This window comes from Antrostomus carolinensis, unplaced genomic scaffold, assembly GCF_000700745.2.
Source record: "Antrostomus carolinensis isolate BGI_N321 unplaced genomic scaffold, ASM70074v2 scaffold51705, whole genome shotgun sequence".
NCBI lineage: Eukaryota > Metazoa > Chordata > Aves > Caprimulgiformes > Caprimulgidae > Antrostomus > Antrostomus carolinensis.
In genome coordinates this window covers 1-26,626 of record NW_010319415.1, presented here as the reverse complement: position 1 = coordinate 26,626, position 26,626 = coordinate 1, and the positions used below count along the sequence as shown (strand labels likewise).

Genomic DNA, 26,626 nt, shown 5'->3' with positions numbered 1-26,626 from the left:
GGCCGTGAAGATTAACCTGAGCCTGGTGCCGCCTCTCCTCCTGCTGCCCGTCTTCCTCCACGTTGCCGCTCTGCACTTCCTGCTGGGGCTCGTCATCCTGACCTCTCTGCCCGTGGTGCTGCTCTGGTACTACTACCTCACCCACCGGAGGAAGGAACGGACTCTCTTCTTCCTGAGCCTGGGGCTCTTCTCCTTGGGCTACATGTACTATGTGTTTCTTCAGGAGGTGGTTCCACGAGGCCACGTCGGGTATTCCCAAGTGGTGGCTCTCACTTGCGGGTTAATTCTTATGCTTGCAGCCCTGTCTCGAGCCAAGAAAGACCCTGGCTACCTTCCCATCCCGGCAAGCAGTGAGAAGTCATCACACCAGGGTTTGCCCAACAAGAGTAGCGTCAGAGGGAACTCCAACGGGTTCCATGGCGTCACCGCCTCGGGCACTGCCAGCGGCCGTGCTGTGAACGGGGAGGCCAAAGGCTATTCCAGGATGTCGTCTGAGGAGCCCGAAGGTGTGAAGAGGGACTGGTGCTCTAAATGCCAGCTGGTCAGACCAGCCCGAGCAGGCCACTGCCGGCTTTGTGGCAGGTGTGTGAGGAGACTGGACCATCACTGTGTCTGGTAGGTCATGCACTACTGCTGAGGCTACGTGCGTGTGTTCTCTGTCTCTCTCTCTCTCTCTTCCCCACCTTTTGAAGTTAGCTTCTCTTTTCACAGTCCCTGTTAAATGAGGTTGCTTTTGGTATGTGCAAGACCTGGTGACATGCTTTAAAGCAGTAAATACAAATTTACCATTTTATTTAAACTTTATTGTAAGCAGGTTGACCTGATAGCTTGTAACTTCTGCATCCTATTTCAGAACTGCCTTTGGTTCTCTACTGGTTTCCATCTTGTGGGGTTTTTTTTTGGTTGGTTGGTTGGTTGGTTTGGAGATTTTTTGCCTTTTTTAAATTATTTTTTTACTTAGTCTGTGGAGTACTAGCAGTCCTGCAGTTAACTCCCACCAGTGCTCTCCTGGGGCAAGGGAACCTGAAGCTGCCTGTGTGCACGCAGTACTGGAACCAGGGAGCAGTAGGGTATAGGTGTGTCTCAGCCAAGGATCCTATGCTTGCTAAAAGTTTGAGGCAAAGAATCTATCACCATTACCCTACTGGTCTATTGCCTTGTGCCTATGACCTTCCTATGAAAAGCTATGAAGCTTCTTTGAATGCGTTTCAAGGTTCTTAGCCTGTGTCAAATAGAAGCACCTTGGAAATTAGCTTCTCTGACAGCTGGGGGAGGGAGGAGGAAAGAGAAGCCAGTTTCTTTTCTTTGTAAGCAAATTAATCTCTTCTTTCCTTTGGAGGATTAACAGCTGTGTAGGGGAGCAGAACCACCAAGCGTTCATCCTTGCACTCTCCTTCTTCATGCTCACCTCTGTGTACGGGATTACGTTGACCCTGCACACCGTCTGTAGGGGCCGAACTCCGTTTGTGGCGTTGTTCTACTGCCCTGGGGCCTATTCTGACTACAGGTGAGACATCTGTCTGGGAGAGAGCTGGGGTGGGAGCAGGCTTGGTCAAGCAGCTTAGCTCCTGTTCCTCATTCTGTGCTCTAGGCCAGTGCTGTTGGCTGTCAAACCTGACCAAAAAGTGCTCCCTAAAAAGCTCTTGAAAGCAGGAATGCATCACTGCTTTTTGTGGGAGCCTGAGACTTGGAGGGAGCTCACCATTTATTTGGAAAGAGTTGTTGGAGGAGCTGGGCTTTGAAATCTTTATTTCTTGTGTCCTACACAGTACACATATACCCTTAGGTATGTTTGCCACTAGTTGCAGGTCTGACAGCCTGGAATCTGTGTGCTGTCTCTTTCTCTCATCCCTCACTATTTATCTAGTGACTGTCCCTCCGAGTTATCTGCTTAGAACAGACAGTGTTTATGCCTGGTCTGGTGGGGCAGGGTGGTGAGAAGCATTGGACATGAGTTCAGAGTCTGCCACTGCCACTGATGGACAGAGTCCACTAGCACAAGTGACTCTGCCTCCTTCTGTGCTCCATTTCATCATCGATCAAGTGTGAGCATCATTGTGTCCTTAAAAAAGGGCCGTGTACCTTTATAAAGGTAAGACTAAAGGGCTAGGTGGTGTGCTAGCAGCGTGCAAGAGTAGCTCTGGTAGTGCTAAAAGCTCTCATTAAGTAAGCCCTGAAGCTTTAATTTTGAGAAAGCCTTTAAGGATTATCTGATGAAAGCAGCAAAGTGAGATCACCGTGGCAGATGTAGACAGGGATTTGAAAGGATAGTGATTACCAGGGAAAGTCACTCTAAAGCAGCTGCTCCAAAACTAAATGGCTTCCTTCCCATCTTTTTCCCTGCTGCCAGCTCCGCTCTGTCGTTCACCTGTGTGTGGTACTGTGCCATTGTAACAGCTGGCATGGGATACATCCTCCTTATCCAGCTGTTGAACATCAGCTACAACGTGACCGAGAGGGAAGCTCGGCTGGCTCTGCGGGACAACACTGGGCGCAGGCTCCTGGGTGGGTTAGTGATAGACACTGGCCAGTATAACAGGGGTTTCCTATGCAACTGGGGACATTTCTTGAGCCTGGGGTCTTCTCCTCCACAGCGCTCTGCTGAAGACATCGTGTGACACGCTTCTTTCTGCAAATGACTGACTTTCTTTAGCAGGGGAACCACCCCTTCCACTAGGACTCCCTCCTCCCACACCCTTCCTTTGCATCAGTGTATGGGCTGCCTATCCCATCACTGACAACGTCGGAGGCTTTCCCAGGCAGGATGGTTCTTCACGTGCTGTCAGCCAGCAATAGGATGCAGGAAAGCAGCAAGAAACAAACCTGGAGAGAAGGAGCCTGCTGCTTTCCACTGTGGGAAGCTTTATGCAGCTCAGCTCGGCAGAAAGAAGAGCACAAGGTTTTGAGTTTAACGTTAGGTGTGAACCCTGGCATCAAGAGGAACTCGCTGTTGGACTTCAGAGTGTGTGCTGGTTCCAGCAAAGGTTAAGGAATCCCTGGCTCGTACCTACGTGCGACATTTCAGAGATCTCAGGAGGGTGAACTTGTGATACAGATAACAGATGGACCACTGTAGAAGCCAAGCTCTTTGGCTAAGGCAGTCACTGAGCAGCTCCCTCCTCTCTGCTCCATTTGGTTTTTTTCCTATCTTCTATTCCACCCAGCTGTATACACGCTTGTATTAAGTGCCTTTGTGAGCAACATACCCTTAGGGCTTTGTAAGATCTTCAGTTCTTGACCCTTAAAGTTGTTATTCCATCTCCATCTGTCTGACTGGGTGAGAAGGCACTGTCGTCTTCAGTCTTGTCGTTCTTTCTGTAGGCTGGGTCTGTGTTGGTTTGAAGGCTCATCTCCCTCCAAGTGTTTCTGCTCTTACTATGGATTGTGACATAAGACAGCAGGTATACCAAGAAAGAACATGTTTCAAAGCAGCACCTAACAGGGGACTCTGAGGGGAAAACAATGAGTGCTCTCTGATGTTAGTGTTGCTTTATGGAAACTACCTTTCTCCCTCTCTCTATGGGAGAAGGGAGTCTTGTGGGAGAGAAGACAGTTCTACTAACAGCATTTTTGGTAGGTAGCATCTTGATTGGTTGTGTTGCTAATAACAGTGATCCTGTCTGCTCTCAACCCTGTCACGGTGGAGCTGCCTGACTGTAGATCTGTTTTCTCAAGCCAGGAAGCTGAGGAACAGCCCCTGCATTATGTAGGGAGATGGAGAGGATGTGGAGCTGCTGCTTTTGGGGTAGGTGACCTGCGCTGGCAGGTGAATGAATATGTTAAATGAGTTCTGGAAGAACGTCACCTGGTCCTCAGCAGCCTGCAGCTCTACTATTGCCCAGACTTGAGCTTCAGCTGAAATCACAAGGTTTTGGTAGTGATGGTTTCTGGTTTTTGTGAGTGCAGTTTTTTCTGTTGCTTTTTGTTTTAAACCCTTTGTTTGTTTATGTTGTTGGCCCTGCAATAATAATATGAAAGGTCTGGCTGGAAAAGCCTGGGACCATGGCACAAGGGTTATGGGTTGGGCCTGAGAAGCAGAATCAGAGGGAAGAGCCTTGTCCAAGCTACTGATATTTTTAGATGCGTGTGCAGCGTGCACGGATCACACCTACCCCTGACTCTGGTTGTGTGGCAGGCAGCTGGGGGATGTTGTCTGAGTGATGTGAATTCACTGTGCGTTATCTCTGAAGAAGGGATGGATGGTAGCAGGGTTAGGAGTGTCCCTTGAGATCCCCGCTGTATTTAGCGTGCGCGCTCCTCATTACATGTCCCAGTTTAAGGTGAAAACCGCGTCCCTCTTTGCACTGTTTGGTTTCCTCAACTGGCACTTTCTGTAGCCAGCAGATAATTGAGGAGCAGCTGCACTTGGAATGTGGCTGTGCAGAAAGAGGTACTGACTTACTCAGTGTTGCTTATTTCCTCTTCCCCCTTTTCATGCAGTGAGCAATCCTTTATACGGGGGTGAAGGGGACACCTCTCTTGCTTCCTGCCTCTCACTGAACACACTAAGAGATTTCTGAGCACTTCCCTGACCCTAATGTGAAGAAAAAGGTTCTCAGCTGCAACGTGCTAACTGTTCCTCTGGCAGCCAAGTATGACTTTCTGACTGTTTGGAGCTGGAGCCTGACCTAGGAGTTTAATTCACACAAAGACCTCGCCTCCACATGAGTTGTCTATAAACGTTTCCATGGCGCGTAGGCATTTTGTGGTGCCTGCTGAGATGAACTGAAGCTTGGCAACTCTGGAGACAGGGATGTTGTGGGTTAGCAGGTTTGTGATCTTCTCATAGTTCATCCTGCTGGTGCTTGGGAAGATTAAGGCAGAAGGACCTCCTGGGCTAACAAAAAAAACCAAAACCCACCCTGCAGTGGAGGCAGCCCAGCTCTCTGTCCCTGTGAGTTACAAGGGCAGAAATCAATCATGTGCCCAAGAGCTGAACGAGCTCTGGGAGCATTTACAGGTTTGAGGTAAGTGGTTTCTCAGAGTCCTGCTACTCCTGGCTGGGGGAAAGCAGAGCAGATCGCAGATCATTTCCCTGGCAGTGCATGACCCTGTTGTGCTCACTTTGTCCCACGGGCAGAGACTGGTTACTATTTTGCATCCTGTGTGTCAGGGTAGCCTTGTCCCTTGTCTTTTAGTGAGCTCTGGGGTGGGAGATTTCATCTGAACTGCTTACACTGAGGCTCTCTCAGTAGTGTTCTCCCAGGCAGTGTGGGCTTCGGAGTGCAGATTAGGAACAGAGGACCTTGGACTGCTGTAACTGTTCCATACCTTGCTCAAGCCCACCCCAATATAGTGGGGGTAACGTGCTAAAGTAAATTTTGTTTTTCCACTCACTCTAGAGGGAACTGGGACCAGTCAGGACACTAAAATGGTTGCCAGGCTGTGTTTTTGTAGGAGGAGAATGCAGTGCTGACTCCCCAGTGAGCTGGAACTCCAAGTGGCTGTAATCTATATAGCAATGGTGACTTTTTCTTGAAGGACATGGCTTTTGTTTACCATCCTGGCTTCTTCCTGAGAGGATTTACCTTGTGAATGCCTTGGGAGATAGCATAAAGTAGCACGATATGTTACTATTTAAAAGGGTGGAAGTGTTTGGAGCTTCAGATGCATACTTTGGAGCTCTCCTTTTAATAGCCCTGAGAACTGGCCAGAAGCCATTGAAGGGTAGTGCTCCCTTTTGCACTTACAGCGAGGGCAGGCTGTTGTGATCTCTTGGACACTAAAGGACAATTTATCTCCTGAGTATTTTCTTCCTGAGCCATGCTGGTAACAAAGTGTTAAAACCTAGGTATAAAGAGTCAGACCTCTGGCTCACTGTGTTGGCAGCTGCCTAGATCTGTGTTGCCTGGGTGTTGGAGTATGTGGGAGCAGGCTGTATTTGAGAGGTGACTTCTGGGTTGTGTTTGTGTGGCTTTGAAGCAAGGACTCACCTGTGTCTCATCTATAAAACTGTGTGCACGTAGCTGGCAGTGCAGAGAGCAGTAGCCTGCTGGCCCTTGAAAAGTTTTCCTGGTGTAAGAAGAAAGGACCCAGAACTGGTGAGAAGAGGAAGGATTTTGGTAATATCTAGCCTTGATGTTTCTCTACACAGACTTGGAAATTAGTTTATCCTGCTTTAACTATGACCTTTTAGTGAGGCATTTGTTGTTTCAAATTTAGCGTGGAATTCTGCAGACCAGGGCAGCTCTTAAGGGGCCAGGCTTCTGATGTTGCTGCTGTTGTAGTGTTAAACCCTCTGTGTCCAAACGCTAACACCCTCCTGTTTGGTGACTGTACTAAAACCTGTGCAGCATTAGATACACCCTGTAAATGGTGGCTTGGCACTCTTTAACTGTCTTGTCCTAAGTCGTGCTTTTTTGTAGGCAAGTCATGGGTCCCCACATCGACTGTTTCTCCGTTTAACTTGTCCTCAAATGACAAAAGTCACTGGTGAGCCTGAGTTGGTGCTGCCTGTGGCTCCTAATCACATTTCAGCCTTCATGCTATGATGGTGCTTTTTTTTTTTTCTTCAAAGTAGGTTGCTTTCAAGTGTCTTAATGAAACCATTTGCTGTAAAATTTCTTCTGAAGATAAAATGGATACTGCCTCACTGCCTGATGTCTTAATAATGTGCTTTGTTTTTTCCTTCTATATGAATGTATATTGCCTCATTAGGGCAGGAAGCGTGTGTGATTATGGATGTGTTTTCCTGTATTGCTTTCAAGTGAAGAACTCTACAGTGTTTCCTTAGATTTTCTTCCACTGTTGGGATGTTTGTACAGCAAAAATCTTTCTGCAGACAGGTGAGGTGCTTGATGAAATGCGGGAATTCAGCCTCCCAAAGTCTTGTCTTCACAGAGCTCCTCTAATGATAATGTGAAGAATGATGGGTTCTGGAAGAACTGTCTACTTTGGAGAGTGGAGTGTTTTGTGGTGTGGGTTTGCGGGGTTTTGGGGGGGGTGGGTTGGTGGTTTTTTTCCACCCTAAGCTTTAGGAAGAAACTTGTTGAAACATATTTGTGAGCTGTGTTGAAAGGATTAGGGTGTGTGTGTGTTTGTGTCCATTTTGCATCATACTCAGTGTTTCCAAATGGATGCAATTATGAATCAAAATAAATTATTAGAAATTATCTGTGGAGTGGTCTGTTGATTTATGCCAACACACTCAGCCGGCTCAAATGACCAAAAGCTGCTCATGTTATCTCATGGCTACTTGGCTGTGAGCTGGACTTGGGAATAAGGTAGCAGCAGGCTAAGAAGCAGCTTTGGAAACCAAGTGTTCTTCTAGTTCTGTGAAAGTTGACCTTTGGGTTTGTTGGTGTTGGGAATAGAGAGAGACCTCTTTGTCAGTTCTCACCACCCTGGAAACTAGGGATATTCTGTCATGGTGGGGATTTGGTCCGGGATCTTGCATCCCAAGAGCAATCCATTATCAGATACTGAGTGTTTGTATCTGATCAGGTTTCTAGCCTTTTTGTCCAGTGTCTTGCCTTTCCTCCTACACTTGCCCACGCAATACATCCAGAACCCCCAAAAGGAACAATTTCTTCTTTTAAACTCTCTTCTAAGCCATGTTTGGAAATGTCATGCATATTCTCTGTGCAGATAGTGGGAAGAGATGTAGCCTTTGATCCTGTTGGTATCTTGGGATGACTGCTGAAAGGCAAGGTGACTTTTGATGAGTAGAATCACAGGTGCCTTTGATTGTTCCCAGAGCTCTGCTTTGATTTGCCTGGGTGGCGCTTCTCTCTGCTGTTCAGCTGTTTCTCTTTGAAGATTACTTTGTACTCGCTGACAACAAGGATCTCACACTAGCAGTGAACCAGGTTTGTAGTTCGGTGAGAGTGGTACGTGCAGAAGAGTGTCAGACTTGCACACCCCAGCAGCCACCAGTTTCACTAACTCCATTGCTGATGATGGAGATGCACGAGACTACTGTCTGTCCCCAGCTTTTTTTTTTTTTCTCCCCTTGTGTCTTGTGTTGTCCCCACACAGCAGGAGCACATCTGGAGTGGCAGTTCACGTGCTGGGGAAGGTCAAGGTGCGCTACTGCGGCTGGTGTTCATACGCGTAACGGGTCTGCAAAGATGGGAGCTGTGGATCAGGCTCCAGTGGTTCCGAGACCCTTCCCAGGCTAACTGCTGTGCCCAGTGACAGACTTGTTTGCCTGGGGGAGCAGAGGAATATTTTTAATACTTCAGGCACTGTTTCAAATCCAATTTGAGCTGGTCCTGGGGGACTTTGAAGATACTGTTGTCCAGATTTACCAAGAAGAAGATACTTCTGCGGTCAAGGTTTTTGGGAAAGCATGTAAAAACTCTGGAGGGCAGGTGTCAGCAGGGGATGGTAGTGGGGAGAAGGGGGGTTTGCAAGCATTTCAGGGTTCTGTGTTTGCTGTTGTACCAAAGTGAAACTCCTGGTCCCCTCCCCATGCAGGAGAAGGAAAGTCTAACTGTGCAGCCACCTCCCTCTCTTGCTGAGAAAAGCGAGGAGCTGACAGGCAGGAGTGTGCCTGAGCTGTGAGAGTGTGGGCTGTTGACCAGCACTAAAGCATTGACATCTGCATCTAACCAAGTGCTACAGCAGGAGAGATGCTCCGGCACAGCTGCAGGCTGAAGCTGTTTCCTTGGTCTGACAAGCTCTTGTCACCCTCCTGCTAGGAACTGTGTGCTGGGGCTTTAATTTGCAAAACACTAATATCATGCCATGGGGTGTCCTGTGCAGTCTCTCAACAAGGTAATTGGGCACAGCCTTGCTTCTGCCAAGGACGTATGAGTTGTTTCAGCCAGATGTGGATTGAATGGGGAAGTTGAGGGGCTTCTTATCTCCCATGATTCAGACCATATTCACTATGAATGTACCTGATCCCTGAATGTCATCCTTGTCCCTCAGTAGGATCCAGCTGAGGCTTTAGCTCTGTGTTAGGCATTGGATTAGCAGTAAGCAAGGGCACAGGGGTGTCAAAGCACAGCTCCTCCTGGATCTTCTTTCAGCTTTTTGCTGTTGGAACTGTCCAGCTAAAGAGCAGTTTACCAGGAGAATCTCTTTCAAAGCTACTTAGAATAGATGAAAACCCTAGAAGGTGCAAGTATTGGAGACAAAGGCCAGCTTCTAAAGAAAGTGTTGACTGTACTTCAAGTTCTTTGCGGGGAGTTATGCTCCACTTAAGCAGCCTTATGGATAGTGAGTGGGAGCTGTGGACCTTGTGGACAGAATGTGCAAGTGTGGCATTGCTGAGGAAAGAATCTGCAGTTCAGTAAGCTGGTGTGTTGGGGAGCACCCCTGAGTGGCCAGTGCTTTATGGCACCCTCTTAGCTGTGAGAGATGTAGATTCAACACCTGCTCAGCCTGTTGCTCTGGCTCAAGACCAGGCTGTGGGCTCCTCCACTCTACTGTTCCGTACTCCTGCTACTCCCCGGACAGCTGTGGTGTTGTCCTGTGTCTGGCTGTAATGCTACCTTCTCTCTATCTGAGAAAGCCCTTGCATCCTCGCCTTTCGTCCTCTGGCTCGCTCTCCTCTTTATGCCGTGAATCCAGATGGAGGGTGGGCTGGAGACTTTCCCTGCTGCGCTTGTTGCCAGGCCCCGGTAAGGAGGAAGTTAGCTTAGGAAAAGGCCACTGGTAACACAGGAGCATAAGGGCTGGTTTGGAGGTGTTCCAGGAGCTCGTTAGGCACTACATGGGAGAGGCTTCCAAGGAGAGGGTGTACTGAAAGAGAGCCAATTGCTGCTGTGGTGCTGCCACAGCTTGCTGCTATTAACATCAAGCGTGGCTGCTGCCTGCACTGGGGCAGTAGTCTGGTAGCTCAGCCCCTGGCTCTGCTCTTCCCTACCCCTTTGGCTCAGTCCTCTGCCAAAGCCACCACCCATCTGCAGTGCCCGTTTTTCCCTGCAAGACGAGTTATTCAGCCCTCTCTCAGCTTGTCTCTTCCTCTCACAATCTGCCTTTAATGCAGCCAGATGGTCTGTACTCGCCCACACTCCACGCAGGCACCTTCAGCTCCCTGTGCTTGGATATGTGCTCATCTGACCGGCGGGTGGTCGGGTCTGTGATCAGCCTGTGGGAGATGGTAAATGCTCACGTGTTGGAGAGGATGGCTCTGCGAGGTAACCTGGGAGCGACAGTTGTCTGCAGACCTGCACTTGAGAGTCTGCTCAGCAGCCTGACTTGTGTGGGCAGAGAGGCTCTCTGACCATATCCCTGTGAGCTCTCCACATGGACAAACTCCTGATGCCAACACTTTGGAGCCCGCTGCTGCGCCTGGGAACCTGACCTGCCCTGTACCCCTTCATCACATCAGCAGTGCTCAGCGCTGGTCCAGGTCCCTGACCCTAGACTTCAGTCAGCTTCTAACACATTGGCACCAACAACTCAGTTGTGCTCAGTTCAGGTTTGGGTTTATTGAAAACTTTCAATGCATATACAGGATTTAAAAATTATCCAATACAATGGGTAACAGTAAACCATCTTCCTGGTGTTATCCGAGTACCCCCTGTACTGTCAGATGCTTTCATGGAGAACTTTGCCTGTCCTGTTGGGAGGGCGAAGTGATTCCAGATTCCTGCCTTATGCTGTTGCTAAGACAATTCATACTATACCTTAACCTGCAGCACCATGCAGATAGGGTAATGCTGTTAAACAGTGATAAGAAACTTTCATTTTAATCATGTCAGCTTTAGCTTATATAAAAATATAGTCTGCCTTTTTCTGGGGATTTTGGGGTTTTTTTTGAAGTGCAGATCAAGTGAAAAGGCCCAGACAGACTTGCACAATACATCCTTAAATACTACAGTTAACCAGCTTGGAAAATGTTTAAATGACAAGAAAAGGGAAGCTCATGAACTTGGAATCACTTCTTCCCACCAAAATCAAAGCACTGTGCTTGTGAGCTGGCCAGTGCTGCAAACTAGGCAGTCCCTTGAAAAAGAATCCAGGTTTTAGATTGTCCATATGCGATGCTGTGGTCTGGACTGTTGGCAAGTAGGATTTGCATAAATAGCTCTTCCCTCTCCCCCTTCCTGGCACAGTTAGCTAGAAACTCTTTGGGTGGCCAAGTTTGCAGTAGTGGTCAAGCTGTGTCACTCTACAGAGTACTGGCAACAGAAAAGCACCAGGTTACTGCTTAAGGAAAACCAGGTGCAGTTCAGCTCTGTGCTGAACTAGGCTGTGGCTACCTAGGCCTCACTGCCACCAGCCAAGACACCCCTATGGAGACTTCACACAAGGAGGACCTTGTGGGGAATAACCCCCTGAAGTGCAAAGTGAAACCGTTGGGTAAGTCTCTGTATATGCCTGGTTTACAACAGCAGTGGCCACAGGGAGCTTCCTTTGGCTGCAAGACCCTTTGCACTGGGCAGGACTTCCCCCTGGATTTGTTTCAGTTGGTAGGAAGAGAGCACTGAAGAGAATCAGTCATTCTGTCCTGTTTCCCAGTCGCCTTTGATTCTCTTCTGTCATGTTTGGAAGTCAGGGAGGATTTCAGCTACTCTCCTGCGTAGCTGATTTCTCCTTTCCTCCCTCTCTCTTTCTTTTTTCACCAGCAATGGGTACTGCCTCCACACCTTGAATGCATTCAGCATCAGTCTCCTTAAAGAAATTGGGGACACAAAGAACAAAGTGACAACATGCAGGTGTGTGTGTAACATAACAGGTAATCCAAAGGTTACTTCTATTTGAGGGGGGAACTCCTCTGAAATACCTGTGGGATTTTTCCTTTCTGCTGCTAGTCAGGGCTGTGACATGTTAAACATCTAAATGCAGACCACTCCATTAATATGTCAGTCATCCCAGGGAAAAATAACACATTGCCCTTCTCTATTCCTCTCCCCCAAGAATTTTGCTCTTCCCTCTGACAGGATTCATTAGCTGGTGTTTGCTTAGCACTCTGAAGATGAAAGATGTTTCTTGAAAAATAAACAGGGTCTCTGAAAGCAGTTTCTTCAGGAAAAATGCGGGTCCAGACCAACCGCTCGGGAGCGCAGGTAGCTGGGCTCCAATTCTTACCTGACCTTCATCACCCCACCAAAGATGCCTTGAAATGGGTTCCCACATGGGAAATGGGGAGCAACAGTCCTGCCTAAAGCATAGTTTGCTATGTCAAGGTCTGAACTGCTTTTGCCAGTCCGTGAGGGAAGAGGTAATGTGGAATGACAAGTGATTATGCTCCTAATATGGGGTCATGTGTAGAATGAATCCAGTCTCTTTGTGGGTTTGAATTTTCCCTGGTTCCTGCAATTTGCGGACTTGTTGGGTTAAATTATGTGCTGTCCTGATCGTACTGACACACAAGCCAGAACAGGTTTGCTTTCCCACACAAGAGGTGAATTTAATTCCTCCTCCAAGGTTCTGCGGATCCTGTTTGGGCTGTGCACAGGCACAGCCTATTCATGACTGCCTGCAGCTGACATGCTTTCATGGTGAGGCAGGTGAACATGCTTCTGTTTTCTACTGAACTTTGACAATAGTTTTTTCCTCCTGTTAAAATGCAGAGCTAATGCAGTTATGGGACAAGGAGTGAACTGGGTGTGTCCAGCTCCAGTCATGATCAGTAGAACTGTCTGCTGTAGTTCTTACTGCCAAGTCAGGTTGACGATGGCATAAAATGAAATATTCTTTAAGTAGGGTTTCTAGTTGATCAACTTTGGATTTGTGAACTAAATAATCTGCTGTGGACAAAACAATACAGTGTAATTCCTGCACAATCATTTGGCTTGCTGTAATTGTACTTAGAGATTTTCCTAAGGCAGCTTTTAGCAGAAGCTGCATGGCCAGATCTGCTAATCAGCTTAGAAAGTTTCAGCTACTTAGCCATTTTCACTGTGTTCTCCTTCAGCAGATTTAAAAGTCCTGTGAAGGGTACAATTTCCTTTTCCAGGCTGCATAGAAAATTCTTACCATAGACCTCTGCTGATGGTGTCTGTGCATATCACAGAAGCACAATACCAGAACCTGTTTCACATGTTCTTGGGGAGCAGATAATTGACCTGTCAAAAGTAGTCACTAAAATAATCTGGAGGGTATCTTAAAGCAAAGTAAAAAGAACTGCTGGCAAGGGAGTGCACTTACTTGTTACTGTGTTCAGTAGCAATCTTCAGCTTCTCCCATAAGATACTTTTTTCCTCCATGATCAGATCAAACCATGCCCAGAAATACTTCCTCTTGAGGCAGGCTGCATGGAGGGTGCTCGCTCTCTCCTCCAGAGCAGAGAGATAATCGTTGTACTAGGGAAGGAGGACAGAGAAAAAGGTGAGAATGGCTTCTTTCTGCCAACCCCCAGCCCAATAAGCAGAAACAGAGCACTGCTGAGACTGTGGCAGTGAAGGGTAATGGGAACAGGAGAGGAGGAAAATCAGCAGGGAGCAGGGTGAGAGAGTGCAAAGGTGGAGGAGCAGTATGTATGAGTGTCCTGGGTGGAGAATGGTGGACAGCTGAAAGAAGGTCTCTGAAGAAGGGAATGATACTCGGTGTATCTCAGCAGAGGTTGGGCCACAGGGGTGTGAGGTGAGGGAACAGTGTGGCAGCAGCTAGCTCGCTTGGTATCATTTCTCCACTGTGGTGCAGGCAAACCTTTAGCCAGTTCCTAAAGCCCCGTCTCAGCAACATATGGGAATAGAAGTCCTCAGCCCGAGACACCTTCTCTGTGATCCTCTCCTGGGTATGCTGGAGCCAAGTCATCAGGTATTTCCTCTGCAGGCCCAAGCAGTGGTGCCTTTCTGCCACCTGAGCAGAGACAGCAGCTAGTTACTTGGACTAGTGACTTTGTAAACATAAAGCTACAGAAACACTGGGTACACTAGAAAACCACCTCAGCTTTTTGGGGCCCCCAAAACACAGATGTCTGACTTATAGGACAGGTTCCCACAAAGAAGGGTCAGCATAAGGAACAAGACCAGTCTCTCTACCAGGACCCTGGTGTGTCACTTCTAGAGAATATAATTTTGAATTAAGATGTTCAGTTGAAGTCATTGTGAATGGAGCAGAGGCATGGCCTGTAACAGTTTAGTCCAACCCCGTCTGTAATACTGCCCAGCAGGGTGGACTTGTGGAGCAGCTGCTGTCCCTCTGCTTCTTCCCAGCTGGAGGCCTACGTGCATTTGGTCAAGCACCGTAAGGAGCTGCAGTTCCAGTGACTTGAAATAGAAGACTGCCAGCTTGGCTCTGGCTAAATCTTCAGGATATGGTTGTGTGTTACTAGTCCACCCCTGATAAGACATGCCAACTCAGTTTTTTATGTTTCATTAGCAATATTTACGTGTCAAGGTCTCAGAACCTACCACCTGCTGCTCTGCACTGAAAATAAGGTCAGTCTAGAACGATCGCTGGATTATCACTTGTGGTGTCCTACCTCCTAGCAGTGGCCAACAGTGCACCAGCAGCAACTCCACAGAGGGGGAATGCTCTAGTGATGGGCTGGGGTTTACTTTAACTACAGCAGCTTGGCGGTGTCTCACTGATAAGCTTTGCTGTGGAGCAAGAGAAGTGACAGGCTCATGTCATATAACTTCAGTTTATTTTTTTGGCTGTACCGTGCTAAACTAACTCCCACTGTGTTACTGGCATCAAATCATGTGGCAGTTAGTAGTGCAGACAAGTGGAGGCTAACAAAAGATGACTTCTCATTAGACTGAAATTTGTTTCTTTCTCTGCCCTTTTGGTTCCTGTCTCATCAGCTATAAATGAGAATATCACTCTTGTGGGGCTTTGGTGACCTTTCATTACTGTCAGATGGGCTGATTAAAAAAAACTAGTATAGGGCAAGGTGTGCAGGGAGGATTTTTGCTTTTTCCATCTCTACCTGGCTTAAGAACCTATTAAAGTTTCTGCTAAGTGCTGCATCCATTCTTTTTCCCTTCCTCCCATGGCACCAGTCCTTTCTTTTGTCCTCAGCACTTACCACCAGGTTTTCCTTGGCTTGCTCCCTCAGCCTTTTCCATGGCACCATTCCCAGCTTTCTAAGCAGGACCTTCTCATAGTGATCTCTGGCCTTTTTCTGGAGCTGCTGCTCTTTCTCCAGCCTCCTCTGCTTCTCCAGCTCTTTCTACAATACAAAGAGCAGGAGTTTTAATTCATTCTGGATGAAGAGAATGTTAAGCAATGACAACAGATTGTCATATTGGAGCTGGATGTCCTGACCTGACAGGAAATATGGATCTGAATCATTTTTAGCAGTGCAGACCAGACATGGCCCCATGTACTAGAACCTGTGGTAGAAAGCGGAACAAACTGTCTTGAAAATTCTCATGGAAGATGGTGGTATTTCTGGACACTTCCTTGGGCCATGCATCAGCATGTGGCCTTCCTTCAGCACTGCAGTTTGGTGCTACTGTAGTAGACATATAATCTGTGGCTACCAGCAGTGCTGACAGAGCAGGAACCTCCTTTTGATGGGCCTTCATCAGTGTGGGGAGGGGTGCTTTGGTGAGCTCAAGGAGGGCAGATTTGTAGGTTTATAAAAACAGATTGAAAACATGGCCAAAAATGATTGTGAGTTTATGCATGGACCCTACCACTTAGTCTTGCCTAGGCAGTAGCGGAGGAATTGGGTATCATGTAACTTACAATACTACTTTTGATTGAGACTCGGGGATGAAGGCCAAACATCCTAAAACACTCAATCCAAGTAGGACAGTAGTTGTAGGTCAAATTCCTGTAGGATTTCAAATGTGCTATTTGGGTTATTAGGACAGCTCATTTCCAAGTACCAATAATGAAGTGGGTTTATCCTAGGCCAGCTCCAAGGAGAGGATGCTTCTATTCAGGTGGAAAGTTGCCCTTGAATCATCTGTCAGGTTTGTTTACTTTCAAATCGTGTTTGTGACTGGTACCACTGTGTGAGCTGGAGGGGTATACAAGTGGAAGGAGCAGACTGAGAGCAGGCTGAACGTGCTGCCACTGCAGGGGCTTATGTGGCTGTACCTCAGCAGTGAATGTCCACCAGCTGGGACCTTCAGTCCTGCTGATGAGACAGAGACAGTATATACTTCATAGCACCTTTGGTCCACAGCCCTTCCCCTAACACTGCCAAGAGGGAGGAAGGTGATGAATCTATAGTGGGTGCTGTGCTGTGGAACTCTGCTCTACTAATGAAGACCTTCAGTTCACATTACTCTGGCTGCTGACTGAGTGGTAATGGATAATGGTGGTTCTTCCCTATCCCTGCTAAAGGTGGAGAACAGGTGAGGTGTTTGGTCACCAGCTTCTGCTGCCTTCTCTCCTCCCGTCGTTTTTCCTTCTGAGCTTCCTTCTCCTCGGCCTCCTTCTTCTGTCGTGCTTCCTCTTCAGCTTTCATCTGGGCCTTGAAATGGAGAAAACAGAAAAAAGTAAAATTTAATTTGGCACATGTGACCTCTTCAGAGAGCACACACCTCTAAGCTCTCCCAGTATTCCTCTAGTATTGATGAGCACCTGAAACTTCAGAAGGAAGCAGACTTTGTCACATGCTAGACATGGTTTTTGCTGGACAATGAACTGTGGAAGGGAGAGGAAAAGAGGGACTGTTCTTTCTACTACCTATACATATATATCTTTCTACTATCTATCTATCTATATATGTCTATCTTTGTTTTAAGTTATAGTATTTGCCCACTCTTCCTCTAAAAAAATTTAAACCACACACCCAGTTATTGATTGATAACCTGATTGCTGAAGTCAGTTCTGAATCCCTGGGCTCTGCTCTGAAGTTTTACTTCTACATGCAAAGCAGCATTACAGGCACCCAGACATTTCTTTCCCCAAACAATGAAGATCAAAGAAGTTGTTTTACTTCAGTACTGGTCATACTTGGCACAATATCCTTCTCTGAATGTTTATCTACTCCCCTTGCAAACCCCACTCCAGTGCCATTTCACAAAGCTGTTGCTCTTCATGTATGCATTAAAGGCCCAAACCCCACACCAACCATAATGCATGATTACTATGACTGCACTTCCTGATCTCTATAGTCATGGCAACTGCAGCTGAGGAAACCCAACCTGATGCTTGTCTGTCCACTCTGTGGTTAAAGTCTTCCCTAAAGCTTGTTTCAGCCTCCTGCATATATAAGTGTATCTCATTTCCTTGGAGGAGGAAGAAATGCTGGTTGTTTTAGGACCCCAGTTCTGACCTTTCTAATCCTAATGCAACTTACTATCAATGTTTTCAGTAACAGCTTAATGCCCTGAAGCTAAGAAGGCTCCTCTGTTGGATGTATACCACAGAATTTGTGTATTAACTATGCAAACATTGTCAGTATCTTGTCTCTTCAGCAGAGATTTGCTAGAAAGATGCAGGATTTTTACTGGGTGAAACTGCACATCTTCAAGCTGCATGTGGACCAGGCAGGAAAGGGAGGAGAAAGCCACTGTTGCCAGGTCCAATCAAGTGCATCTCCACCCTTCCCATCCTTGGCAAGGATAAGTTTCACTCACAGGGCAGGTGTGAAAGAAGTGTTGGGGGGGTGGTAAGGGAGGCTGCTTTTAGAACTGCAACTGCATCAACATGAAGCATCTGCCTGTGATATGGCAGGGCTAGTGCTGTCACCGTATGCAAACGCAGCAATAACTGCTTCTTCTGATGTGTGCCGGACACCTGCTTTCTCACAAGCTGTAAAACTCCTGTTTTGGATAAAAGGTCTTTTCTTGGTCCCTGACTCTGGGGTTAAAACAGCATTTCTTGTAACTGGAATGGTGCATGAGAGATTTTATTTAATTTTCCACTTCCCTTACCAATTTTTCCTCTTCTCTTCTTTGTTTGGCTTCCTCTAGTTTCCTCCTCCGTTCTGCCCGCTGAGCTGCTCTCTCCTCCATAGCTACAGAAGCAGAGGACATAAGGCTTGGTGGAAATGAGCTATAGGATAATGGCAGAAATTTGGTGAACAAGGATGACCCCTTCACTCTACTGCCAGGCTTCTGTTGACCTCTCAATACCAGCACAAAGGGACTTGTTTTCTGCTGCCTCTTATGGCTGGCAGTCATGAGCAAGGAAAACATAAACATTTATGAGATGACCCAGGACCACCCCAATTAGATTCACTCCACCCTCCTTGGGTGACAGTCACAGCCATGAGTCATATTCCAGGCAACCTTTCATGCAGACTGTGACCACCCCCCAGTTGATACAGAAGAACATGACCTAGGGATATAAAAGAACCTGATCTTAATTTACTGCATGAAAAGGCTGTGCTGCATGTTTAACGTGTATATGCTGTTCCAGTGTAGCCAGAGAAGGGGAGATACATCACAGCAGGCAGGGATCTGGAGCTCCTTCCCTAGCCTACCTACTGTTATCTCGCAAAACCTTGGGTAGGCACTTAATTCCCTTTGAAATCTCAATACCTCTGTCAAAGTTAGATGAAAATGACTCCTCAGTTTAAGTGTTACTTGGATGCACAATAAAGGGAATAAGGCTGACAGCAAAATACCCTGTAGAGCTTCACTCTCTGAGTCTTGTCACACTAGAAACAATCACAAGTGTTAGGGGCGTGGTTTAGTGGGCATGTTGGTGTTGGGTTGATGGTGGACTTGATCTTTGAGGTCTTTTCCAACCTTAGTAATTCTATTAGTCTATTGGTAACTGCTACAGAGTACTAAGCATGGACTTGAGGGGCTTGCAGTGGCCAAGGTATTACAGTTGCCTGACTTAGGCATGAAAACAGCTCACCCTCTCACAGTGCTGGTAAGGCTGGGAAAGAGAGTGCTGAGTTTTATGTGCATGTCATCAACCGGCAAGGCTGAGGTGAAAAAAGAGAAAGTTTCTAGACAAGCTGTTGAGAAAAGTGGTCTGGAATGTCTCTGCTATCTAGAACAGTACCTTTCAGTATGGGATGAGCTGAGGTCAGCTGGCTGGAAGGCCTCTTGCCTTGCATCACTGCCCTTGTGTTTTTTGACCCATGAGAAACAGGTAGACTACGAAAGGAAAGAGTAAAGAAATTCATCAATGAACGTGGTCAAATCATGTCTCGCACCCACCACCTATGGTTGAGAAACAGGCCTTGTACTTTCTATTCTCTATTGTGCTGCATTTTCATTCTGAATCCCTGATACACCCTCCTTCTGCTTGAAATGGGATTAATGATGCATCTTTGCAAAGGAGCTGAGTACCCAGGGCTGCTGCAGGTTCTGAAATACCAAGGACAACACACTCTCTTTTTTCCTAAGTAAATCCCTGCTGCTACCATGTGTGACACTGTAGTGTTGCTCTTTCTAAGTGGATCCTGTATGGATCACATAGTGTCAAGCCATTGCAAAATGGGAGAAGGATGGAAAACTGTGTCCAGCCTGATACCACCCCTGAGGCTAAGTCACAGGTGAGAGGAAGAGGAGACAGCACTAGTGTGACTGAAGTGTGCCTGGCAAATTTTGGCTCAACTTGAGTAGGAGTGAGACATGCTGACTAACTGAGACTGCTTTATTGATGGCATATACCTCACATAGGTTGTATTCTTGCATCTGGATTGTTCTTCCCTCTTCAGTTTTTCCTCCCTGGTTTCTGAAGCAGAGTTGTTAAGCAGCTGAGTTACAGCCGTGGCTTGTGCTGCCTCTTCCTTAGCTCTGCTCAGCCTCTGATTTTCCTGCAGTTCAAGGATCAGCTCTTGCTGTTTCTGAAGCTGCTGCCTCTGCTCCTCAATCAGACGTTGCTGGAAGGCATGACGGTGCTCGAAACGGCTACCATAAGCAGGAGCTGTCTTTGGACCAGATGCCTGGAACTGCTGGGGGAGCGTGGCTGTTTGATTCCTGTGCACAGCCTGTTCCTGGGCACTTGGGGCTGCATGTTTTAGGGTCATCTCCCAAGCAAATTTGGGTTTTCTGTAGGAATGAGGTGTGTGAACAGCATCCCAACAAGAGTGATCTCTGGTCTGGTCAGGTTTTTTCTGTATGAGGCAAGTTTCAGTTGGCTATGGAGGGGGAGAAAAAAAAAAAGGAAATTAGGAAAATTTGGCATTGATTAAACCCAGGCACTCTTCTGCCCTTCCTACATAGGAAGTGTTTCTTTAATGCAAATCTAGGGAGATGCCTGAGAAGTAGGGTAATCTCAGCTATGCAGTCTTTATCCAGTTCCTAGCCAGGGCAGAGGGACACTGTTATGCACAAGACAGGAGGCTGTGGGAAAGAACTGTTAAGGAGCTATGTGCCATTTCATTGGGAGCAAGAAATTCTGGTCAGGCAAGAGCTCTGGCAGGAATATATCCTAACTATTTTGTTAGGGAGCACAGCTCAGGACAGCTAACTTCTCAGGGGTTAGCTCACCCCCCAGGGATTAGCACACTCCCTTTTGGATTGTGTTGTCCCCACTGATTGCTCAGAGAAAGAAGGATAGAATAGCTGCTGAAGTGATCTACATGGCTGATCTACTGGACAGTCCCTTCTCAGATAGAAGAGAAGTCTACAAGGTGCTGATTCCTCATGCCTCTTCTCCATCATTGATAAATATTACCATGAAACTGATGCACAGTGGGGAATGAGGCTGCACCTTTTCTGACACGTGGTCTTTCTCTGAAGAGGCATCAGATGTAAGGTCTGCTTTCTGATTCCTAGGTCAAACCCCAAATTCAGTCCCATCCTTCCAGCACAAATTTTACCAGTGCATTAGAAGAAAATTATGGGCCTACTAGGATGATATAAGCACATTAGTAAATCAACTTGTGCTGACACTTAAGCAAACGAAAAGCTTGACCTGTAATATGTGTGTGTGAGCTCTCATGCTGGGAAGGGAATACTGCTGTGGTACAGGTTTTATAGACAGCAAGGAAGGGCAGGCTCTGACCTGACAAATGACAATGTAAGGAAGCAACCTCTGATTCTCCTCTCCTACCTCCTTGTGATGTGCATTATCCTGAAATAGGCAGTGACAACTTCTAAGTGGAAACGCTTAAAAGCCAGAGATCTGCAGTGGCATGACAAAATCTCTTGTCATGCAGTCAAGTGTTACTCTTTTCAAGTCTAAGCAGGCATCAAAGATGCAACTAATCTCTCAGCAAAAGTGATCTGGGGGTGGGATGCTCATTGCGACTCAGTACATGAAGGGTTGTCCTCTGTCAGTGTTGGAGATTATTTTTAAAACTCATCTATTGTCCTTCGCATTTGCCTCTGATTTTTAAAGACTTCTCTCCTGAACAGTTGCAGGCAGGTATTTGGGGGTCACCATGGGAAAGAAGCCTCCCTCTGGGACAATGTACTTTGTTTCAGATTGCATAAAGGAAGTACTTTGTTAAAAGTACTGAGATGTCAATAGACAAAACTACATGGGAAGGATGTACCTTGTTTTGCTGCAAATCTTGATGATGGTTAACTTCTGCTGTCCCAGACTTGTTAACCTCCAGTGGCCTGTCCAGACCACCCTTCCCCAGTGACACTGCCTCCAGCAGCTGTGCCATCTTTCTCTTCATCTCCTCCCTCTTGATCTGCAGGTCTCGCTTTTCTATCTCTGCTCGGCTCCAGCGCTGCCACGCCAGAAAGCAGCAGCGCAAAAGCCGTCGCTGGTTATGCTCCGTGGAGAGGTGGTTTTTCCTGAATGAGAAAGCACTCGTGTTATGATAGGAATGAAGCTTCTGACCAGGCCCACCTGAAACAAGTGCATCAAGTACAGCAGTCTGTGCCATGGCACAAGGCCCCATAACTTCTCAAGTCTTTTTGTCACCTAACTAAGGCCCTTCAAAGCTGTACAGAGTTTCTCCAAGGAGGAGAGGGAGGGCACAAAGGATGTCCACTATTTTGAACTAAGTTTCCCTCTTTCACATTTTGTAATTTCCTGTGTCATCCTCAGGCTGTAGGATAGGTGCAAAAGAGGTATCCTGTTCCCTTGCCAGCTGCACAGGGGGAAGCAGCAGTGCCTCACCATACAGCCTGCCAGACATCTGCAAGAGCAAAATTTTCTCTGGCTGATAGGGAATTCATCTAACAGCCTCCTTAATAAGGCACTGGCCAAAATTATCTCTGCTATACTACTACTGAAATAGGAAATAACTACATTAATCTGGAATAAATATGGCACTTCCCATTCTCTGGGGTCCAGAGCCAGCCAGGGTGAGATTTCCAGGAAAGATACCTACAGAGAGAGTGAGACGCAGGCTTGTTGGAAAGTGATACAACTCATGTTTATCTCTGTCCTCCTTTTCATTTGTGCCACAATGCCTCTGGCAGACTGCAGGCAATGCAGCAATTTTCCTAAAAAGCTACAGATTTCCTCCTGCTGGCTCAGTGGCAAGTCCCTTTTACAGTCCCTGATCACTGCACTGCCCAAGTACTGCTGCAATAGGAGGAATTCCACAGTGTAGGGGTCACTACCTGTTTTGATCTTGGAGATGAACTTCCAATTGCTGTGTCTCCTGCTCTACTTTCTGGGCCCAAGTATAGTTTCTCCAGGCTCGCAGGGCCTTCAGTTGGCATCTCCAATCAGCAAGGGCTCTGGCTTTTCTCATTTTAATTCTGTGCTCCAGAATGACTTTCAGCCAAGCAGAGAAATGTCGTTGCATGCACTGCATGGGAGAGTTTCAGAAAACCAATGAGCAAGATACAACCTGTCACACAAATGCTGATCCTCTCCACCTTCCCCCTTAGCTGACTTTCCTTTTTGAGATACTTTTTAGAATCCCCACTTTCAACAATTATCTTGACAGTAAAAAAAAAAAAATAAATAACACAGAGCATATGCAGGTCTTCTACAAAAATCAGAAAGGGACAAGAAAGATCATGTCATGGGGCTCTATGCTTTTGAGTGAAATACACTTAGTTCACTAAGTGTAAAGGAATAAAATGGGTGAGGAACGTAGAATTTATAGAGACAGGAAAGACGTTTCAAAATCTAGAAAATGTCTAAGATGCTACAAGTCAGAACACTTCTGTGGAGAACAGTTCACAAATATCTCCATGGACCACTTGCTTGTTCTTTTTTTTAACTGAGACAAAAATCTAGACACTTCCTAGCGTGAATTTATGACACAACCTAAGCCTGCCCTTGTTCCAGTAGGAAGCCAAACCTTTCCCCTATTGTGTAATGAGACTTGCTGCCCCTGGGAGTGATTTACATTGTACAGAACAGCAATTTGCTATCTAATCTACCCCATAATTCTAGCCCTGTCACTGCAGACACTGTTCATTTTGATCCTCCAAGTCAGTCAACTCGGCTGTTCCCCTTTTGCTATCATGCCGTGTTTTAATTGCATTCCTCTCACTCACTGAAATCTCCAAATGGAGACTTACAGAAAGGACAAAATGTCAATGCATTAGCTGCTTCTTTCTGCTTTAGGAAAATAGTCAAAGTGTCACTATTGCTTAGCTCAGCTAAGCTGTGGCTTCTCACATTAAGCCAGCCCTAAATTGTTCTGTGGTTTCATTCAGGCTTATCTTCATAGCTTCAATTGTGCTGGAGAGAGGTTGTGTACTGCCAAACAGTAGCCAAACTCAAATCCAGCAGTCGGGCAGATGAAGTGAGCCAGGAGGAGAATCACCATATAAAAGCTATGGGATTCTTCTATTAAAAAAAACATCTAGATGTAGATAAGTAGACAGTAATGATGATGACTGCTCTATTAATTAAAAACATTACATGATGGATGGCATTCATACCTGTACTCAGGGAAATTTATTCCCGTTGCTAAGACTGCCCATATAAAATTATTCAGTACAAAAAGATTGCTCTTTAATTGCAAGTATTTGACACAACTATGTGTTTAACCCAGAGATGACCATGGTATCAGAATAATGAGGGTAAAAGGAAAAGGTTTCTGCTAGAAATTATTGAAGTCTGCACATTTGCCTCAAGAGCTGTTGCAGTAGCACAGAATATCCTACTGTACCCAGTGGGAGTGGACCCTTGAAGAACCCATTACTGTGGATCACAGAATAACAATATGCAAATGATAGCTGAGGATAGGTAGCTCAGAGTCTCAGATAAAGAAGGGTGATGCTCACTCTCTGCTTATTGGTGTGAATCCTGCGCAAGAGTTCCTGAGCCTTTCTCTGTTTCTCCTCTTCTTGCTCTTCTTTCTTCAGGACCAGGGGTGGTGATACGGTAACCTCCTGCACAGACAGCTTCTGACTTCTTTCTTGTCTCTTCCCCTCCCTGGAAAGTGAACAAACGTACAGATCTAATATAATGAGGAAAGTACTGCAGCACAAATTTCACTTTCTTTTTGACCAATCCTAAGAGAATTATCTCTACAGCTTAGAAAGTTGCTGATTATTTAACTCAGCCTTCTTAGAAAACAGCCTCTGTCATGGTTTGGGGTGCCAGAGATTAAACAGTCTGGAGCATTTCCAAATTATACCAGGCAGAAGAAAATAGTAAGATTTCAGAAAATCGCATTAGAAGATTTAGGATCTCAGGGCTGGCTAAGTAAATAAATGGCATCCCTGCAAGTCACATCTCTGTGACAATCCAAGCTTAGCAGAAGCAAAAACTATGTCTCTGCAGAATTCTGAGACAAGAATGTTCTTTATCCTCTCGAGCAGAGGAAGCATTGTAAGTGCTAGACTTTCAACACAGACTTTTTTTTTTGTGTGTGTGTGTGTATGTGTGTGTACTGGCTTTCATGCTGCATTAGATGCTAACAGGGCTGGATGTGGCCACAGAGGTGATGGAAAGAATGCACGGTGGTGCAAGCACGCTCCAACTTTGTGATTCAGTGTACATACTGGTAATGGCTGAGGGGAGGCTAACAGTGTCTTTAGCCCATCCTCCCACTAATGATAAACTCTGCCATTGACGTTGGTAACAAAGGAATAAAAGGTTTGGGGAGAGCTGGAAGACAGGAATAGCAGATGTTTCCTTTGGGACCACCACTCCTCTCACATTTAGCAAAAGGAGCTGGTAAGTGTTCTACATATGGTTCTTCCCATGGCCCCCTCTCCCTCTTACGTTCTCCACGCTTCTGTCATGATGTGCCTCTTCCCAGCCATTTCCTTTCGCAGCTTCACCATTTCCCTCTGGATCTCCTGCTCCTCCTTCTTGGCCTTCAGGGCCTTCCTTCTGTCTTCCTTCTGTGCTTGGAGCTTGGCCTCAGACAGAACTGATTTCTTCAGGGACTTTTCTTGCCTCAGAAGCTCTAATGCCTTCTGACGCCTCATTCGGTTTTCTTTCACCTGGGAAGGAGGAAACCAGCAAAAGTCAAAGCAGATGTCAAAGGCTGAAGAATTTGAGGTTCATTGTACACTGACAGGGTGGGTCAAAATCCACCTTTCACATGAAGGAAGCGACCCTCTCCGTAGCTGGCACTGACTGGACTGGTTCTGCTCTCAGACCATTCAAGAGAGTGAGGTTAAACCGGTATTACTTGATGCCAGCAAACTCAGAGCTGGCTGCCATGGTGGCTTTTCCTGTCAATCTTTGGAAAGAGGGAAAACCCGAGCAGGTGTAGTGCAAGCTGACCGTGCAAGCTACTGTCAATGGCTGATGTGCACACAGAAACACAGTAATGTTTCAGCTAAACTGTGGCAGAGTATCCTTGGGTATCTGCCTCTAAATCAGAGATTACTGCAGGCTGGGAGAGAATACTGGGGAAGTATCACTGAGCATTTACTCTAATCCTATAATCCTCTGTCTTATTCCTTTCAACTGTGCTGCCTTGCCTGCTCACCTGCTTGTGTCTGAGCTCCATGATTATTCGTGGATCTACAAGTTTTTGTTTTTCCTTGATATCTTCAAGTCTAAGGTCTTCCACTATCCCACAGTTCACAACTTCACTCTGCAAAAGATGCTGTAGGTATTCTTGGACAGAAGAACTTTCCAATTCGTATTCCAGATAGCCGCACAAGTCTGAAATGAGGAATTCAGATTATCTCAGGCTAGTCTGAAACGAATAAACCCCTCTGTCTCAGATCACAAAGCCTAACATAATTAAAAGGATCACTTTCCTGGACTGTGAATGCATTGCTGATGAAAGCGGACACACTGACTGCACTCCATTTATCCCCAAAGAGTCTTAATCAGTCTCCCATTGAACACGCTAGAGCAGTAACAACATTTCATCCATTTTTTTAGTGCTTTGCCTCTTAGCATCTGAAATGGCTGTATAAATTTGACAGGCCTCACAAACACCCATACACAAAAGAAATAAAATTTCTCTTTTACAAAGGGAGACATCGAATGTTTATGTGGTGCATTTGTGCAGCCCCACAGCGAGCTGCTCTAAGAGCTGGGGGAGAAAAGTCATCACCTCTAATCTTGTTTCTACCAAGCCCGCTATCCTGGCCTCGAAACACCTTTTACCTCTCAGTCTGACAAGCTGTGAGGCCTGGCTCCCTTCCCCAGCACATCCTCAGAAAGGAAGCTTGGAACTGCTTCGCTGTGCTCTCACCATCAAACCGCTTATACTTCAGAGGGGCTGCAGAAGGCTTTTCCAGGAGGACAGCTTCCTCTTCTCCATTGCTTGTCACCTCCAGCTGCAGTTTGGACTTCATCCAGTTACTGATCAGCTCTCGGGCTATCATGAGGAAAGAGACTGATGACTTAAAAAATATATGGGTAAGTGTAAACTAGCAAGATTCTGTCTCTGGGATAGTGATATCGCAGGCTGGAAAAGCTGTCTAAAATGACTGAAAGCTGATCTGCAACAGAAAATGGAATACAGATAATAGTTCTGTTCTCATCTTCTGGATCTATAGAACAACAGGAAGAGAAGGTGGCAAACTTTTCCCCTGTTACATATGTCACAAACTAATTCTTCTCCACC

General features: G+C 46.4%; 2 protein-coding genes across 2 annotated transcripts; one reads left to right on the top strand and one right to left on the bottom strand.

The window, feature by feature from the left end:
* Nucleotides 1-4: 4 nt before the first annotated feature.
* Nucleotides 5-2,907, top strand: ZDHHC23 (zDHHC palmitoyltransferase 23; the record flags this gene model as incomplete). Its single annotated transcript, XM_010169227.1, has 3 exons — nucleotides 5-615; nucleotides 1,340-1,507; nucleotides 2,351-2,907. Coding segments are annotated over 3 exons (1,047 nt in total), but the record flags the coding sequence as incomplete, so codon positions are not given.
* Nucleotides 2,908-11,307: 8,400 nt separating this feature from the next.
* On the bottom strand, nucleotides 11,308-26,372 carry CCDC191 (coiled-coil domain containing 191). Its single transcript, XM_010169226.1, has 14 exons — nucleotides 26,252-26,372; nucleotides 25,532-25,710; nucleotides 24,814-25,037; nucleotides 23,868-24,018; nucleotides 22,242-22,432; nucleotides 21,215-21,464; nucleotides 19,383-19,852; nucleotides 18,769-18,863; nucleotides 17,685-17,767; nucleotides 16,175-16,276; nucleotides 14,876-15,019; nucleotides 13,549-13,701; nucleotides 13,048-13,202; nucleotides 11,308-11,568 (listed from the first exon to the last, which is right to left on the bottom strand). The coding sequence occupies exons 1-14, from the start codon at nucleotides 26,352-26,354 to the stop codon at nucleotides 11,436-11,438; spliced, it is 2,433 nt and encodes an 810-aa protein (XP_010167528.1). The 5' UTR covers nucleotides 26,355-26,372; the 3' UTR covers nucleotides 11,308-11,435.
* Nucleotides 26,373-26,626: the final 254 nt, after the last annotated feature.

What these genes read in the sequence shown, in the direction of transcription:
- CCDC191 (XM_010169226.1), bottom strand. Translation starts at nt 26,354, where the DNA reads ATGAAGTCCAAACTGCAGCTGGAGGTGACAAGCAATGGAGAAGAGGAA. An exon ending in AGAGAAGGCAGCAGAAGCTG is followed by an intron (nt 15,020 to 16,174) that starts GTGACCAAACAC and finishes TTTGTATTGTAG; the next exon opens with AAAGAGCTGGAGAAGCAGAG. An exon ending in AAGCCAAGGAAAACCTGGTG is followed by an intron (nt 13,702 to 14,875) that starts GTAAGTGCTGAG and finishes GTCTCTGCTCAG; the next exon opens with GTGGCAGAAAGGCACCACTG.